The sequence below is a fragment of the Sceloporus undulatus genome, chromosome 8, assembly GCF_019175285.1.
Source record: "Sceloporus undulatus isolate JIND9_A2432 ecotype Alabama chromosome 8, SceUnd_v1.1, whole genome shotgun sequence".
NCBI lineage: Eukaryota > Metazoa > Chordata > Lepidosauria > Squamata > Phrynosomatidae > Sceloporus > Sceloporus undulatus.
Window position 1 is genome coordinate 12,421,675 of NC_056529.1, and position 19,549 is coordinate 12,441,223.

The following is a 19,549-nucleotide window of genomic DNA, read 5'->3' on the forward strand; positions in this document are numbered from 1 at the left end:
CACTTTACAATACCAGAGATAGGAGTGCCATCCAAATCTCTTATTGAATCCTTCTAAATTCAGTAATCTCTCATTTTTCAAGGTTATCCAGTCTGAGAACCAATTCAGTACATTTGCTTGATAGTATGACCACAAATGTGGCGCACCTCCTCCACCTGCTTCTTTTTTCCTTGTCATAGTTTTACAGTTCACTCGAGGTTTCTTATCTTTCCAAATATTTCTTTTATATCATCTTGCCATTCTTTGAAAGAAGATTTATTATTTATTATTGGAATGGTTTGAAATAAAAAATTTTTTTTTTGACAAAACCATCATTTTTATAAGTTTTATATGCCCTGAAAGAGATAATTACAAATTCTTCCATGATTTTAACTCATTTTTATTTTCCTTCCATTTTGGTATATAAATATTGGCAAGTAAGTCCATGTTTTATTTAACAGCCATATTCCCAGCTATTGGACCTTCTTTGTTATAAGACATTTGGAAAGCTCTACCATATTTTGTTCCTTTTGTTAAATTTTTTGCAAGTATAAATGTCTTATTCTTCTTTATTTTTTCAAATAATGATTGAATCTGTCTTTTGGTGTCTTCTATAATAAGCATGAAATCATTGGCAAAGGCTTCAACCTTATTCTCCGAGCCTCTAATCATAGTACCTTGAATGTCTTTGTCTTTACTAATACCGTTCATCAAAATTTCCAATGCAGTTATAAAAACTAATGGGGACAAAGGACAGCCTTGCCAAGTACGGTTATGTATTTTAAATTTATCTCTGTTTATTATCAACTGGGCATATTGAGTTTAGTAAATGTTTTGAATGCAATTTAAACAGTTTGTTCCAACGTCCATCCTTTTTAGCACTTCCAACATCTAATCCCAATTATTACCTGTTTCTCCAGATAATTATAAATAGCTTCCACTGTAATATCTTCTTTTTTGTATAGGTCCATGTAGTAGTTCTTAAACGTTTCCAAGATCTGTTCCTGATTACCTATTACTTTACCATCACTCTTTATTTCTGATACAATTTTTTCCTTCCTCTCTTCTCACGATACACTAACCATTTACCAGTCTTATTTGCATTTTCAAAATGTCGCTGCCATATATATCACATTTTCTTAGTTAATTCTGTTGAAATCTTATATTTGAGTTGTTTGTTTTTTAAGAATTTCAGGTTTTTTTTATTTATTTTATCTGAAGTTGGATCTTTTTGCAAGGCTATTTCCACTTCTCAAATCTCTTTTTCGATTTTTAGACGTTCTTTTTTGTCCTTTTGCTTTATCTTTGTTCCTCTTTGGTTAAAAAGTCCTCTCATAACTGATTTACTGGGATCCCAAATTGTTTTCATTGGCATGAAAAAGTCCTTGAGTATTTTCTTTGCTTTCTCCATACATTTTTTATTCTTTAACAGTGAGTCATTCAATTTCCAATTGAATTTTTTTCTCACCGAATGTCAAAGACATAGTAATCAAATTATTGTCTGAAACCAGTCTTGGTAAAATGTCCATATCATTAACTCTTGGTAATATCTCTCCTGAAGCTAGAAACATGTCTATCCTTGATGTTGTCTTATGAGCTTCAGAGAAAAACATATGCCCTTGCCCAGATGAGTATAATTTCCTCCATATGTCATGCAAATCAAACTAGTTTTGTAACTGAAAAAAGGTTAAAAGAAGTTTCCCTTGATTTTTTAAAAGTGTTTTTGTCAAAGTTCTGTCTTTTATTGGATCAATTACCCCATTCCAGTCACCTAGAAGTATCATATTATCATAGTCTAATTCATTCATTACTTCTCCAATTTTTCGGGGGGGGGGGAATTTGCTTATTTTCCAATGAGGCCTAAATCCCCATGATGAGATATTTAATGTCAGCCAATTTCAGTTCAATACCGATAAAATTTCCTTCTTCATCTTTACATATTTATTTTGAAATGTACTTATCTTGAACATATAAAACCACTCCACTTTTCCTTTTCTCATTCAGTGTCGTGTAAGCTTAGCTGGGCTCAGAGCCAAAAATGGTAGCCACAGACAGGCTTGGCTGCTCTGTGGTCTTACCATCCTTGAGCGAAGCGATCCCCCAACCATGGTGATTAGCCTCTGCTGAGCTCCGTTCCCAATCCTCTTCTCCAAGCCCGGTTATTTTGGGAGAGCCTCCCCAAAAAGCCCTGTCTGGGTGATCACTTGGATGATCATCGATCCAAGTGACTGATCGCCCTTCTGTCACTGCCAGAAGTCTCATTTAAAAATGTTTTAAAACTTTCATAACCTCATCTGGAAAGGTGAAAGGTTTTTTTGCTAACCCCAACCCCACTCCCACCCCCTACCCCCACATATCTGCTTTCTCTAAATGCCAACTCTAACCAGGAGACACCGGCCTGCTTAGTCATTGATCAAGAATAAATGTATATATTGTATTTTGCACATTTGCACACTGAAATTTAATAAAGTAAAGCTGCTTTACTTATGCAGAGATTTTCAGTAGCAGAAGAGTTCTGGACTTGTGATGATAAACCTGGGTGATGCATTTTCCAGCAATCAATAAGGTGGCTCCCATAAACCTTTCTTGAAAATATTCCAGTGCAATGTCCTTGTAAATCATTTCTGTGACATCTTTGGGACTGAATTAATAACTTAGGTCTTGCCTTTAACACCTACCAAACTTTCTGCTTTCTGTTGCCAGAACATTTGCATTTTCCTCTGTCCCTAAGCCATATACACATGATGGCAGCATGTTGATCAGTCTTTCCACCTGGTTTTGCTTCCCTGAGTTATTTTGATTAAATTTATATATTCATTTCCTAAGGGGCAAGAAGAGACTTTTGCTCAGTACAGTGGGATTACACCTCTACAGTGACTGAAGATTAGAGTCCTTGGCCAAGGTATTTGAAAAGCAGTCAACAGTCTAGCAAATTACCAATAGTACTTGGTTCCCCCACCACCACCGTTCCTCCCTAGCAACCAACTTTATAAACAAATATTGGATTTATTAGGAATCAGTGAGAAGTTCATTTTGTTCTTCTCTGAATAGGACCTGATCAAAATTACACTTCTCAAACTAATACGGACTGGAACAGAATTATTATTGTTGTTGTTATTATTATTATTATTATTATTATTTGCACAACACTCACCATTGCTGTGCATCTTTCCAGTGCGATGAGGGGAGGTGTTGGGAGAGTGCTTTGAAACATCAGGTGGAGTGTTGAGTGCTCATAAGTGGACTAGCATCTGTGGAAAAGAGAATTACAAAGATGTGCAACATCTGCATCTGATAAAGGGCTGATATTACATAACTACGTGCCAGAGCTGGCACAGGAATTGATGCACATTGGGCACTCTTGTTGGTATCCCAGTATACATCTTTGAAATTCAGTAACTGGGTTTCTTAACTTCTTTTCTATTTAGTCAAGCATTTACAAATTGAGTCATAAAGAATTCTGGTGATTGGCCAGAATTCAGTGTCACACGTCTAGATGCATAACTCATCCTATGTAGTCATGGCCATAATAATATTGCTACATGTAATTGCCCCTTGAAACCTACTTTACTGGGCATTAGCTCCACCAAGAGAAGGAAGTCCATTCTGCTGGTGATTGAGGAGTGGATGGATGACTTCTCCTCCTCCCCGCCAGCAAGTGAGGCTGGGACAAGGAGGTGTGTCAGTCAAGTTTCCCACATTTGGGGAAATCACAGGGGTGAGCACACCCGGATGAGCAATGGATGAGCCTCACCCTGGGAAAACCACCTTCGTGATCATGGTGTCTCGCCTGCCAGGTAAGTCATAATTCACCCTCCGGAATCTGAAGAATGGGACACAGAGGAGTCAGAGTTCCAGGAACATGAGTTCTAACATCCTGCTTCTGAGTGTTGAAGTCTAGCTTTCTGGAGGAAAGGGGTGGAAATATATACTCCTTCCTTCTCTCAGTGCAGCTGATGCCTGGTAAAGTAGGTCCGAGGGGAGTCAGCCCTGGAGATGTTACTTAGTTACAAAACCATAACTAAGAGCCTGATCACATGTGGAAAGAAAGCAGAAGTTCAGCTGCATAGTAATGTCTCTCTACGTGTCTTATCACATAATGTTGTAGTTCTTCAACTCTCTTCCCATGATAGTGTGATATTATGTCACTTCCTGTCACCCTTTTTTGAACTACAGAGGAAACTGGAGGCATTTGGGTGTAGCACAGGGTTCTGGGGTTCTTAGGAGTCAAAAATAGCTGCCAAATCATGCCAATTCCTTGTGGGTGGGTGGGGGGTCTTTGGGCAAACTGTGGAGGTTCAGGGGCCACAAAATTAGGATCCAGGGGACAAATGCAGCATGCAATCTGTACCATTTTCAAACCTTGTACTAATGTTTGGAAAATGCTACGTTTCCCACACATCTGCTGCTTTCAGTTCCCATGATCATCATCATCACCACCACCACCACCACCACTAGTATTTATAGAGCAATATCAGTATGCACTATCCAAAATTCAAACCAGAAATACACCTTTCAAAACCATACCTATGAACTTTGTGATTTGTCATTTCACACGTTATGACTGGTGAGGTTTATACTGAACTTGAAATTATGATAACATATTATAACAGCAGCATGGGCTTTCCCCCCCTAATATATATTTAACTGCCAGAACAAACATTCCTTTTGCTTTTAAATCAATGCAGGGTAGCCTATATACTGAACAGTAAATAAATGTAGGAGGCAGAAGGCAGGGTGTTCAAAGTGCACAAGAGTGCCACTATTTTCATCTCGGAAGTGTTAGAAGGTATGTTATTAAATCACTTGAAGAAATCCTTCTTCTGTGCGTGAGAGCAAAATTATAGGTATAGAGTTCAGATATTTATAATTCTCAACACTGGATCCTAAACCTTTCGTTTATACTGTTCTTTCTGCATCTACAAGGAGTGTCAGAGCTAGAAAGTGACTTTTTAAAAAGTTATTAGTTATGCTTCTAAAATTAAAAAAGGTCATTATTACAATGTTTACATTTTTGGAGCAGCACTTCGCTTTCCCATTTCACAAAAGTAACTAAAACTGATACCTTTCATTAACTTTTTGTAAAAATAAATAAATAAATACACCTACCTGAGATCCTACCTCAGAGGCAACAATGAGTAACTTTAAGATGACAGAACTACATTGCTGACAAGCCACTGGTCTATGGTACTAAATATGCTTACTTTCATCCACCTTGTTGTTGCCTGAGGCCTAATACAAATGGGGAAAAGTACTGTCCTGGGGCTGATTTAAGGGCTCCGTAGGGCTGGGCATCCATGGGAACCCAGCCCTAATAGCTGTGTCCATGCACCATCTTGCCATGGCCCCGCCCACACAGGGCATGTGACGATGAAGCGTGGCTGTCCGCACACCCAAATAGCACTTGCTGGAAGTGATGGCATCAGTGCACATAAGTCCCATTATGGAGCTCCTAAAAAGAAGCTGCTATAGGCAGCTTTTTTTTAGGGAGTGCGTTGGTGCCACTTAGTGCGGTTGGCACAGCACCGACAAGGTTAAAGATGGGCGGCATGGAACCATCCATCTATATCTCCCCTCAATTACAGGGGTGGACAAAACTGCCTCTGGATTTTATTCCAGACTATAAAGGTGATCCCCAAGATCCTAAACCTGTTTTTGTGTTCAGTACCTTGAATAGCTCCTTTGGATTTTATAAATGCTACTCAAAGTGGTGAGCCCTGAGATCATTGCTTTCCAGGAAAGACTGAAACAATTGTAGCAAATGCGCACACATAAGGTGCCACTCCCTACATAATGGGGGGGAAAGACTGCTTCCCCTGCCTGAGAAGCAGAGTGGATTCACTGCATTCCTGACATGGAAACCACAGGCCACCCCTCAACCCATGACAGAGCATGAGTCGGCAGCATAAGGCACAGCAAAACAGCTCCCGAGCCTCCAGATAATTCCTTACATGTGCCTGCCTGAAGAATCGAATCTGATTCAGGAGGGAGTACTTTCTTTGTGTCCCACCAATGAGCTAGTGCAGCTGGTGTACCTGTTTCTTGGAATGTTTGACTTGACTTTTAATATGAAGTCAACGGCTTTCATGGCTGGCATCCATAGTTTTTTGTGGGTTTTTCACACTATGTGGCCATGTTCTAGAAGAGTTTCTTCCTGATGTTTCGCCAGCATCCTCTGAAGACGCCAGCCACAGATGCTGGTGAAACGTCACGAATAAACATGGCCACTTAGCCCTCCAAAAACACAAAAAACTATGAATTTTAATAGTTTTTACAGCATTTAAATTATTTTATATGTTGACCCTTGAGGAGAGGCAAGTAAGAAATAAAAAAGAAATATTATTTATTATTATAACATGTCGAGACACCCCATAGGAAAAAACTGTCAACCACTATGTGAGACTTTTTTTTTTCTTCACAAACCCAAATATTCAGTGCTTTTGTCATCAGCACAGCAATAGGGGGAAAATGTATTTGGGACAAACACATGCACACACAAGGATTTTGTGCAAAAATATTTTATTGAAATGTTCATAAAGATAATGAAAAGTGATAAATTATTTTTTTAAAAAATCAGTTTCTTTCTGTAATTTCAGTGAAGAGGGAGAAACATTTTGAACAGTTGCGGTGTCTTGTCTGAGGGTGAAATAAAGAAAGATTTCCCTTCCTTATATTTGTATGAAGACTACTTACAGTTAATTAACCCATCTCAATAAATGCATCAACTTAGAGAAACAAAATAATTGCATGACAAAGTCCTTCCTTTGTTGCCCTCTTTCATGTTTTGGTTGCCGCATTGTTTCTTACTCTACTGGCAACTGTGTTATTAACTTGCTGATTCTAGAGATAATGGTATTTAATTAAACTACTTTGCAGCTTACTACTGTTTGGGGAGCATTCTAATTAATCTTTATGTAATTGCTTTGTGATGGAGTATACCAAAAGTAGTTAAACTATACATTCTCCTTGCACTGCATCTCATTTTGGAATATAAGCACTTGTTAACAAGGAAAGAGTGAAGAGGTCAAAACTGAACACCTGCATTCTCTTTCCTTTTCTCTTATGCATCAAGGACAGATTCAGCCTCTTTGGTATTCTAGGCAAATGTCTTAGACACCAGCTCCAGGTACTGGGAAAGTCCAATTATGATGGTCAAAAATGTTGTGGGTGTTTGAGAAGGAACAGGAGAGGAATTCATTTGATATGCCTGCATTTACAGACTTCCTGGACCAGTAAGGAACTGAAAGGCATGTGCGTGCCTAAATTCACATGTGCATTTAATGCTCAAAAAAACAGGGGAGGAGGAGGAGAGAAAACAACAACATGCATTAGAAGAAAATTGTGTATAAAAATGTTAGCACAAAGTATGTACAAAACTATCTAATACCAGGGGATATTATATTATATTATATTATATTATATTATATTATATTTAGGTATTTATATCCCTCCCTTCAGCCCTAATGGCTGTCATTATTATATGCAATATAAAAAAGTACACACAAAAATGCATATGTTAAAAATGTGTAGGATTAGGCATATATTAGGAGAAATAAACACAGAAATACATAAATTGTGTCCTCTACATTTGCTGGGGTTAGCGGCACAGGACCTCAGCAAAAGTGGAAAAACTGTAAATAAAAAAACACTACTATTTTTTACCTAATAGAACACCTCTCTAGGAATCTCTAGATCCTGCAGTGCAACTCTGTTGGCTAACAACCAACAGAAGCTGATCATAGAATTGCACTGAAAGACCTACAAATGCCCAGAGAAGTGTTTTTCTTGGAATCTCTAGGTCCTCCAGTGTGACTCTGGAGGACCTAAAGGTTCCTAGAGATAACATATTAATTAAATCTGTGAGTAATCAAATCTGCAAAAATCAAATTTGCATATGTAGAGGGCCACCTGTACATGCTTTTGTATTTAAAAAAAAACATTAAAATATGCCTGATAGAGATCTAAAGGCCCTTTCACACTACACAATTCTAACTGTGGGGCTTTATGAGGCTGACAGTGTCTGACTCACCCAAGTTCTCCAAGTGGGTTTCCATGGCCAAGTGGGGGACTGAACCCTGATCCCTAGAGTCATAATCAAATTATCAAACCACTACCCCACACTGGCTCTCCAGACTATAAATAAAACATGACTTGGAGGCACACAACAACAACAACTGTATATTATACAAGTACCATCCCACCCTGCCTCTTTTTTCAAAGGTCTTCTGGAAAAAGAAGGCCTTCACCTGCATCCAGAAAGATAGTAAGGAGGGTGCCAGTCTAGCTTCTCTGGGAAGACTTCCAGAGCCTGAGGGCAGCCATAGAGAAGACCCTCTCCTAAGTTTCAGTGGGTCTGTGTAGGCTTACTAATACAAACATGTCCTCCAGTCCTTCTGCTTATAAAAATTATGTGCAACAAGGCAGGTCAGTTTTAGGGTGCATAAAAACCATTTGCATCATTTGTGCTCTCCCCCAAAGTCTCCCAAGTGCCAATGCTCTCATTGAGAATGCACAAAGACTTCACTCTACCTAACACCATGAAGATGACCCTGGTTTGTTTTTGCTGTTATTTATTTGCCAGCAAGTTCACATTGACCTATGGGAAACCTATGAATGAGAGACCTCCAAGGGTCTTCTTTTCTTGGAGATTTTAAAACAGAGGCTGGGTGGTGTCTTCCTTGGGGGCAGGGAGTTGGATTGGAAGGCCCTTGAGATCATGTCCAGCTCTAGGATTCTAGGATTTTAAGAGCTGCCTGGTGTTAGCAAACTTAGGCCATGGATTGGAATCAATCCACCTGTAGTACAGTCTTCCTCTTTTCCTACTGCCTTCTATTTTGCTAAGCATTATTTTCTCTTCCAAAAAGTCACATCATCTCAAGTTATGTGCAAGGTATGACAGCCTTCGTTTAGTCATTTTTGACTCTGGTGAGAATTCAAGCCTGCTTTGTAGACTTTATGTCATCTATCGGAGGACTGTCTTAAGTGCACCTCATGAGAATCTCACTACAGAAGGTTGGCTATCAGATGTTGAACTGGCCCCAGCAATTGTGTACACATCAGTGTGGAATAGTAGTGATCTCCACTGGTGGAACTACTAAACCCAATGAAATCATACCACATTCAAGGTATTCTGTGTAGATATTATTTTGCTGTGCACCTTCAAGTCATTTTTGACTTATGACAACACTAAGGCAAACTTATCACAAGGTTTTCTCAGCAAGGTTTATTCAGAGGGGATTTGTCTTTGCCTTCCTCTGAACCTAAGGGAATGTGACTTGCCCAAGGTCACTTATTAGGTTTCCACTGACAAGCAAGGATTTAAACCTGGTCCTTAGACTAGTACACATCATTGGCAGTAATGCTTTGAGAGTCTGTAGTGCTTTCTGTAGATAACTATAGCCAAAGATACAACCACAGGTGTATGTATCTCATAATGTATTCAACATGAGCAACAGCAATCCAAATACTTTCACATTGGAAACTTTGCATGTGTTTCCTTAATACCAGCATTTTATTAGCTCAGTTTTTCTCATGCCCTGCAACCAGCTACAGACAAAAATAGGTCCCTTGAATAGAAAAAGAAGGTATATTAACACTTCTCCACCCCCCATGTGTGCATTGTAAGTCTCTAAACAAAGCACTTAGCTAGAGAGAGAGAGACTCAACCAAGTGTAATGAATTTTATTACATAGCAGCTGTTCAAATAAAGGAAAACAAATTTGCCTTAATAGCTACTTGATGAACAGTCTCTGGTCCTTTTAGAAAGACAGCAGCAATGCGAGTGGATCCATTGCAGTAACTTACAGCAAGGTCATGGACGTTTCTGTTCCAAAGGTAAACTTAGCTTCAGGGTAGTCAGAGCCTTGCACTCTAGGTTATACATTCATAACTGCCTTTTTGAATTCCAGCCAGTGTCAATAAGACACTGGAATCCATTTTGTCGTACAAAAATGTCAATATCTCTTTGTCTCATTAATAAGGACACCAACTGTAATTTGAGGGTCTGTGTGCTGTATGTTGGACTCAGATGAGGGAGATCCAGTTTCTAGTCCCCAATGGGCTCTGAAATTCACTGGGTGACTATGGTCACTGTCTTTCAGCTTGTTGTGAAGACAAAGCTAGAGAGGAAGAAGAGAGTGCTGCATTAAGCTCATTAGAGGGAAGATAAGATTATAAATGGAATAAATAGATAAATAAGCCACTAGTAGAGCTCCTGAAAGCAACCAATTAATAGCCATTACTTTTCAGATAAGCTGCATTGATGCTGCAACACAAGAGCATACATTAGAGAGAGGTAGAAAGCTGTAGGGGGCAGATGGGATATAACTGTAACAAAATCAAATACAATAGAGCACTTGGCAGGGGAATACTGTGAACATTTTGTAGAAAAACAGAATTGGGGGAACTCCAAACTTTGCCTTCTCTCCCCTGCACCCCTCCCCCAGAAGTTAGAACTCTTCTTACAGTTCTAATATCTGTCCTCATCTTCCTTTGTCCATAGTTGCTGACAGGAGCTAAACACTTCCATCCATCCCTATCTATTACTTGGATTTAATCAAATGGCTCAGCAATGACATATTTGGCGACAGCCGACTTAGTTACCCTGCTGAGATAAAGGGTTGATCAATGTTCTATTATTCTTTCATTTATTGGTTTCCCTTTCTTTGCAATGCACTCTTAGTGCCAGTTGCATTGAGCTCGCAGTACTGCAGCAACCCTGTACTTTTAGTATCCCTTATGGGACAGGCAGGGAAGTGACAGCCTGTGGGCTTCATGCACTGCACCCTTGTGATTTTTGAAGTTCCTGCCAGTCCTCCAAAGCCCCCAATCATCCCTTTAGGGGCATTCTTTGGTTCCAAAACCATGCAGAAAGCTGCCCAAATGACTGAAAACTCATTGAAACGTCTCAGCCTACTCCTACTAGCAACCCTACAATTCCATGCTAATCCCATATATCTCCATTTTCCTCTGTGGGGCCACTCAAAATGGTGGCAGAAAGTGATGCAATGCTACTGCTGCCATTTTGAGAGGGAAAATGGAAGCATCTGGGCTTGCTGTGGGGAGATGTGGCCCATAAGGGGTCTGGAGGGTAAATTGACCCTTGGCCCCACAGATGTTACAAGGAGTAACAAATTATGTTACAAGGAACCTGGAAGAATAGATGACAACATTTGTTAAAGGTGCTTCTTCCTGGATTTGTAAGTTTTCAATAACATACTCTTTCCACTCAGGGTATGAAGAAAATTTCAAATTTAGGTCAACAAGAATGAACAGGTGCTTAATTCCTTTGCATATGCAGCAGCAAATTCAACAAGTTCCACTTCTTCCCATGTAGAGAAACTATTTGGTACCTGATTTTCATATAAGTGTAGTGTCTCAGAAATAAAAGAAGTGGAAGCAATCTTAATTGAGCACTGCAGGGATTCAATTAGACAGGGGTTCAAAGCCAGGCTTGGACAATTTCAACAGTTTTTCTTGAACTGGATAAGCAAAACTTATGTTCACTCCTCACAGTAATCCTCACAGTAGCTGGTGGGGGGGAGGGATCTTTATTGCAATCATGCATTACTGTTGTTGTTTTCATGTACAGTCAGCCCTCCTTATCCACGGATTTTTTTATTCATGGATTCAAGCATCCAAGGCTTGAAAATATTTCTAAAAAATATAAATTCCAAATATCAAACCTTGATTTTCCATTTTTGATAAGGGACACCTTTTTGCTTTGCTATTATATTTAATGGGACTTGAGCATCCATGGATTTTGTTATCCATGAGGGGGTCCTAGAACCAAACCCCAATATATACCAAGGAGCCACTGTATGAGGATTATCACAGGAGGACTTAATGTGAGTGAATCACCGGGAAAACATGTTATATGCTACTCTGTTGTCTTGCAAGACATTTTTGGGTAGCTTGATCTTGAATGAGTCCACCAGCTCTCCTGGTAGCAATGAACATTGCTAGAATTGGCTCACTGATATGGATCAACATACCTGCCTGCATTGTTGGACTCTTCTTGGCAGAGGCTGGTCTAAGGGGAAGTGTTATAATGAGTGCTGGTACTTCAAAGTTTACTATTATGCCACTAATGGTTGCTGTCATTTTTAATTTTTTTTAGATCCAAAGGCTGCCATTTCTTTGTTGCATATAATTTTCCCCATTGCTCTAACTGATCTGCTCTCTGTGTAACAGTGCTGGAAATTTCATCTATGTAAGTGTCTGGTGTTCAGAGTAATCCTAGTGATCCCTGAACAGATTGAACATCAAAAGAGCACAACTCCTCTCCTTAAAGACCCAACAACACATGGGTGGTGGTGTGAAAACATGAAGAGTGTTGAAATGACAAATTCTAGAGTAAATATTTAAGGATACATTTAAAAGACAAATGACAAAATGGAAGATTTATTGTGTTGGGAAGAACACTGGGAAGATAAGCAATTAAGTACTGTGAATAAAAGAACAGCAGCCACATTCAAGTTTGGCACAACAACATCTGGATCTGAGACTCAAGAAGCAGTAGAGAAAACATTAATGAGAATGCAGATAGCATTGAAAATCTCTGCAGAAAAGTTAGTGGCTTACCCAACTATCAATGCAGAAACTCCTGGCAGGAATGCCTGCTGTTGGAAAAAGAGATTACGATAATACAAAAATGCTTAAGAAATACCTCTTAGGTCAACTGGGGTAGTTACTGTTCATGGCACATCTGTTGAAGCATTTGATGGCCCAAATGACAGGATGTACATTTCTTCATTACTAAAATATAATTATAAATGTGCCACAGGGTGGCTTGGAAATATGGATGCACAGTTTCACTGTAGATCTTCAGCAAACGTGTTGAAGGATGAAAAACATTGACAAGACCTAAGCCAGATCTTTACCCTCAAGCATTGCATTCAAAGCAACATTGTCCCAAATGGAAAGCTATCACACCAAATGATGTCTTCTCAAATTAGTATCTCATTATTTACTGCTACAATGTATCCAGGTATAATTAAATTTGGGGAAAACAGCATCCAAGAAGTGCTAAATTAGATGTTTTAGAGTAAAGAGGGAATGGTATTGTCATGCTGACTAATTAAAAATTACAGGAATTATAGAAACAGGTGCCAGAGTCATATTAGTGCATAATGCTGGTGTACGTACTCTGACATAACTACACCAGTGTAGTTACACTGCTTATACCATTGGTGTAGGAAGCAGCAGGAGGAATGTGGTGGCGAGGGATGACAAGGAAAGTCATTGCCATCCCTAAGGTTGCTGCCTCTGAACAGATGGCTCTTCCATTTGGGTCATTAAACTAAAGTGTTCTGGAAAGACTGTCTTGGAAAATTGCTTGTACCATGGGTGACACCTGGCTTGGTGGCAGTACATGCAAAGGGATCTAGGAGTCTTAGTGGACCACAGGCTGAACACGAGTCAGCAATGTGATATGGCAGCAAAGAAAGTCAATGAAATTTTAGGCTGCATCAATGGGAGTGTAGTATCCAGATTCTAGACTGAGCAAAATAATTGTACCACTGCTTTGGTAAGACCTTACCTGGAATTTTGTGTCACCCCAATTCAAAAAAGATGTTGACAAGCTGGAGCATGTCCAGAGGAGGGTGACCAAAATGTTGAAAGGTGTGGAAACTATGCCCTATGAGGAGCACACAGCTAGGTATGTTCAGCCTGGAGAAGATAAATTTAAGGGGTGCCATGATAGCTATGTTTAAACATTTGAGGGATGTCATATAAAGGATGCGGTAAGGTTGGTTTCTGGTACTCCAGAGACTAGGACAAGGAGCAATGGATTCAAACTACAGGAAAAGAGTTTCCGCGTAATCATTGGGAAGAACTTCCTGATGGTAACAGCTGTTCTACAATGGAACACACTGGCTCTGAGAATAGAGGAGTCTCCTTCTTTGAAGGTTATTAAACCCAGGCTGGATGTCCAGAGTGCTTTAATTGTTATTTGATTTGATTTTTCCCCTCCCACCCATCAATGAAAAAGAGCCTGTTATCGTACTGTAATTGCACTTTACTAGCCTTGTGCAATAGACTCCTACATCTCAGGAGACCAGGGCTTGGATCCCCATTTGGCCATTGGAAATCCACTTGGTGATCTTGGGCAAGTCGTATTATCTCAGCCTCAGAGGAAGGCAAAGGCATCCCCTTTTGAACAAATCCTGCCAAGAAAACCCTGTGATACATTTGCCTTACAGTCACCATAGGTCAGAAATAACTTGAAGGCACACACCAACAAATGTGAATCTGGAATGCTGTTGGTGGTGGTGGCGGCTTGAATCCTTTTGTTTATTCCCCAGTAAATCTCTCAAACTGTTGAACAGTGGGTCAACACCTAGGCAAATTCAATTGATTCAGAGGGTCTACTATAATCAGGACTAACAATTGGATTTAGATGTATGTGCAGAAGGGTCCAAAGATCTCGACTAAAAAAGGGTCATGGGGAAGTATTACCCTCCCTCCCAATGTTTCTGCTCACATTCTCAGCACTCCAAACTAACTTTTCATTTTTGCTAAAGCAAAACATGAGTATGGCTCTTGTTTCAGGCATTTCTTTAATCTGTAGTTTGCTGATTAGTAAAGGTCTGTTGGCTCAGCCAATGTTCCACTGTAGATTGATTGCATCCCTCAATAAATTCTTCAGCCAAATAGCCAAAGGTAAACATTTAGTATTAGAATCTGCCCTTGGAATTCTATTTTCAGTTGAATGTTTACATCAATAATGAGCCAAATTAAAAATTATTTCACAGCATTCCCTAAGAAAGGTTGACCCAATAACTCTGAAAAGCAAATGAGTATGCTCACATTCCATTTCATTTTCTAAACATACTTGATGATATAAAAATCCTACACCACATTTCAAAATTGTATATAACATTAAAATAAATATACTGAATGTGACCTCAGCAAAGTTCTCTGAATGACATATCACATTGTAAAGTTTTCCCCGCTTATAAATGCAATCTTAGATATTTTCAGCACACATTTTTCAAATTAACATACTTTTTATGCACATATTTCAAATTATTTTGCATTTTGCTACCTTTGCTAACATTCACAGAAGCATTCCTTTTCCCCCATATGTGCACATTTCTTCATGCACAGTCTTGGAACATACATGTTTTCCAAACCATTTAAAAATATTTTGCACAAATCATATTGCTGGCCAATGTATTTCTAAATGTGAATCCCATTCAGGCCCACATTTGATTCCCCATTTTGTTCCAGAGAAAAGTGAGCTTATTAACACGCTATGAATCAAACATATTTAATAATCAACTCTGTTGGCCACTTTCCCTCCATTTGCAGTGTCTAGCCTTAACCCTATCGGTTAATATGACTAGATCAGATCCACTGAATCAATTCTTGAATCGTGAGTCAATATATAAGCGAATTACATTGATTCAGTGGATTTATTCTAGTTAAGAGTAATAATTAAATTCAGGCCCATATGTTCACAAATGAGAATTTGCAGCAATGGAGACACAAGAAAGCAAGCAGACCTTCAGCACTTCTCCAGTATGACCTCTGTTTATAACATCCTGGATTTCAAATAGAATTTAAAGCTGGTCTAATTATGTCATTTCAAACTCAGCAAATCAAGAAAGCCTACTTTAGACAAAATATAAGGGTTTCCCTTTCTGATATATTTGCTTCCTCCTATGAGAAGGGCAATGCTGTTGTCAAGAGGAACAAATGAATATTTTGCTACGAGGGACAAAAGATGCAAAGGTCAGTGGCATTGTCCAGTGTACTTTTTCACTAGAACTACATTTATGGTAATGCTTCCCAAAATAAATAAAGTCCCAGGTCAGATACTAAGCCAGCTTAATATACTGCAAGTTGTTCAGTGGCCTGTAATTCACGAGCTGCTAAAGGATTCATGATTCAGTTCTTGGCCCTGTGTCTCTTCAAATGGCATGATACAAATGAGGGAGACTTTAAAACTTATTTGCTTTTTTTAAAGCAATGTTAATTAAGGCCTTTTTGTAATAAGATGTGCTTTTTTATCCAATGTTGAGTTCATCCGCCAGTTATCTGGACTTATTCCAGGAGCTGGTAACCAAAACAATGACTCTAAAGGTTATCCTGTGATTTCATCTTACTCAGAATGAAATCTGCCATTTGAAAGACTATCAGAGAACTGTAAACGAATGTTGAAATTAAACCTAGAGTCACACAAGTCCTTGGAGTTGTGTCAGTGGACTGGCCATTCCTAATTCTTGTTTTGGCCCTAACTACAATAAGAAAGGTAGAAGGAGAGGTTCTACAGTTGTAGATCTTCCTTCCCCTCTGGCTTTAAGTGAATTTTCACTCATAGCTGTACTTAGACAACGTCTGGTCCTGGAGCAACATGAGTCTTGAAGGCCATTTTTATGATCTTCATCCCTCCCAGGCTGCCCTTTTTGTGGCCAGAAAAAGGTTGGATGACCTTTCCAATTGCCTCAGGAGTGGCAATTTAATTTTTTAAAATATGTAACCAGGTCTTCTTGTGCTATTTTAACATTAAAACAAGCAAACTCCTTTTTTTCCAAACCCAGAAGTGGACCTCTGTCCATTTCCTGTTTCATTTGGTTTGTTTAATATCATTATTGACAATGTGTACGGTTCTTAGAAGGGCCTGAGAAAGAAACGTGTCACCCAGATATGCCACAGTTGCCCACCTGTGCTGTATTCTACTTGCTGCTTACAGCAAGTAACAGAAAGTGCAAGTAGCAAGTACTTTTCTATACTGTACCGCTTATCAGTGCACTTAAGCACTCCCTAAGCAGTTTACAAAGTGTAAGCTAATTGCCCCCAACAATCTGGGTACTCATTTTCATGACCTCGGAAAGATGCAAGCCTGAGTGGAGCTCAAGCCCTTTGTTGGTATCGAACTTGCAACCTTATGGTTTGTGAGTGAGTGGCTGCAGTACAAGCATTTAATCAATGTGCCACCAGGGCAAAACAGTGGGCAAAGCACCAGTGGGCAAAACAGTCATTGGATGATAGGTATTACAGGAACATTTCATACTGATTACTTGATAAGTATGGCCAGGAGAAATCAAAGCAGCCACTGTGGGAAAATTGATCAATATTAGCTCCACAGAATATAGTTGTGTTAGGTCTTACCCTCCTGAGTTGAACTCAGCTCTTCTCTACAATTATATCATGCCATTGTTGCCTAGCAAAATGGGAGGGATCTTTGACTATTTTGTAAGGTGAGATGACATCCATTTGTTTCATCTACTCATAATCTCCTGGCCAACAAAGTATTATTATCATTATTATCATCATTATTATTATTTCTTATCTGCCTCTCCCATGGATAAAGGTAGGGAACAACAACAAATCAACAATGCATGACATCATTTAAAACACACTAATTAAAATGCAACAGTTTAAAAGGACAAATAAGACATACATATTTTAAAACAATCCATATTCATCATTGAAATTCACGTGATCATGGAGGATTGCCTCACCATGGAGTCAAGAGAAAGGGAGCACTCGGTAATACTTGGCAATGCAGTGCTTTACATGTCACTCGTGTGATATCATCTGCCTTACATAGTTGTTATCTGGATAAACAGTGACCCCTGGATAAACAGTGATCCACTGGGGTTGGGTTCCAGGACTCCAGTGGATACCAAAATCCATGGATGCTCAAGTCCGATTAAATGCAGTGGCACAGTAAAATGGTGTCCCTTATATAAAATGGCAAAATCAAAGTTTGCTTTTTGGAATTTATATATATTTAAACTATTTTTCCCCATGGATAACTAAAGCCATGGAAATGGAGGCCCAACTGTAGGTGAATGTGCACTGGTTTCATAACTCTAATATTAAGGTAACAACAGCATACTCATAGCTTGCATGAACATCCTTAGGGTGCCCCATTTGCTACAGTGTGAGACTGATGAGAGCTCAAAAATCCATCTTCCCATAGACACAAGGCAAAAGGCTTCCCTGATTAATGTTCTATTTTTAGTTTTTTCCCTTCGCCTGGGTAATTCTTCCAGTGCTCATTTACATCACTAAGGAGTAGATGTTTTCAGCAGCCTTATCTGTCTCAGTTAATGGCATTTTCTGAATGTGGGTTCAGATCAAACCAGATAGCAGCAAAAGGAAACCTTTTCTTGTGTAATCTAGCTTTATGCATCCTTCCCCTTGAGGAAACTAATGCCACTCCAATCCTAAATGCTGCTTCAGAGTGTTCATGTTTCTATAGACCTAAATATTCATGCAAACACATGACACCTAGTTTTAAATAAAGTAATAAAGCAATAAATAGTATAGGAGAACTAGCAGCCCTGCAGTCAAAGCTCACCATTCACCAATTCTGCTATTTCTCAGCCAAGATTAGCTCTGCAACTGGTTTCTCCTATTGGAAACACTGACAGGCACACAGAAGCTGGTGGCAACTGAGGGGTTGTGAATCTGCTCTGGGTTTCATCTGGACTGGATGGCCCTTGTGGTCTCTTCCAACTCTATGATTCTATGAGATTTTCAGTTCACACACACATAAAATTTGGGATGACAGAAAATGTCATTACAGGTCAAAGTCGGCTAACAAGAAGAGAGAGTTGATTGTGAGTCTTCACAACATTTTTCATTTGATTCCATTTACATGCTGGGCATCACTGAAGGCAAGTGTCATCAAAGAACAACTGAGCATTGAAATAAAATATAAAAAGAGTGGTACAAGTTGAGAGCCACTCTATATGATCCCATTTAATTATGAGTGTGTGGCATGATGGATCTTCCTCAAAGGAGAGGCAATGCCTATATTAATTAGAATTGGTATGATTAATCCAATAAAATAAGTTAATTTGTTCTTCTGTGGAGTTAATTTGAACAGTTCCCTGAGAATAGAGACATTTCCATCTTTAGAGGTTGGCATTATAGAAACCAATCTATAATTGTATTGTAAAATTGATGGGGATTGAGCTAAGCAGATTTCTTCTAGAAAAAGAAGAAAAATCTGTTGATAATGAATTGGTTTGGATTGCTATTGGGAATATGCCCATCAGCATAAAAAATGGTTTCATTTAAGTCCATAAAAAGTATTAACATTGAAATACCTATTGAAATACTCATTGCAATTTTTTTCACATTGTGCGGTGTTTTAAAAGGGGTTTCCTTTCCTCACTTGCAAATAGGATTCCCCAAAAATGGGAGGCAATATTGATATATGTTTGGTCCTCTCTGGGCTATTTTAGGCAAAAAAAATTTTTTTTCCCAAAAGGAAATGACCTGGGTGTCATATAAAATGACTGAAGAAGCATCCAAAATGTAGTAAAATTGGCTAGGAGGTGTTTGGAGGACATTGGGGGGAGTTTAGGGAATGGTTCGGAAGTGGTGAAAATGGCTGTGAGGGGCTACATATTACTTGTGGGCTACATTTTCCCTACCTTTATTGTTAGGGGTCACTTTATGCAGATGATGTGCTGAGAACAGGAATTAGTTTATAGCTGTAGAATTACCGAATATGTTTACAACAGAAAGGAGGGGTCAATGAAGTAAGTTCTTCCTCCCTCCCTGAAATGCATGTGCTATTATGCTGGTTGAGGGGTATAAAATA

The 19,549-nt window shown here is 39.0% G+C and overlaps 1 protein-coding gene and 1 pseudogene across 1 annotated transcript in view; one reads left to right on the forward strand and one right to left on the reverse strand.

Annotated features, from left to right (window-relative positions):
* Positions 1–3,653: 3,653 nt before the first annotated feature.
* On the reverse strand, positions 3,654–3,784 carry LOC121914976 (annotated as a pseudogene).
* LOC121914389 (casein kinase II subunit beta-like) overlaps positions 3,719–19,549 on the forward strand; it is a 120,748-nt gene continuing 104,917 nt past the window's right edge. The window contains 1 exon segment of the mRNA XM_042437780.1: positions 3,719–3,776. Coding sequence (XP_042293714.1) covers positions 3,719–3,776 — 58 coding nt within the window.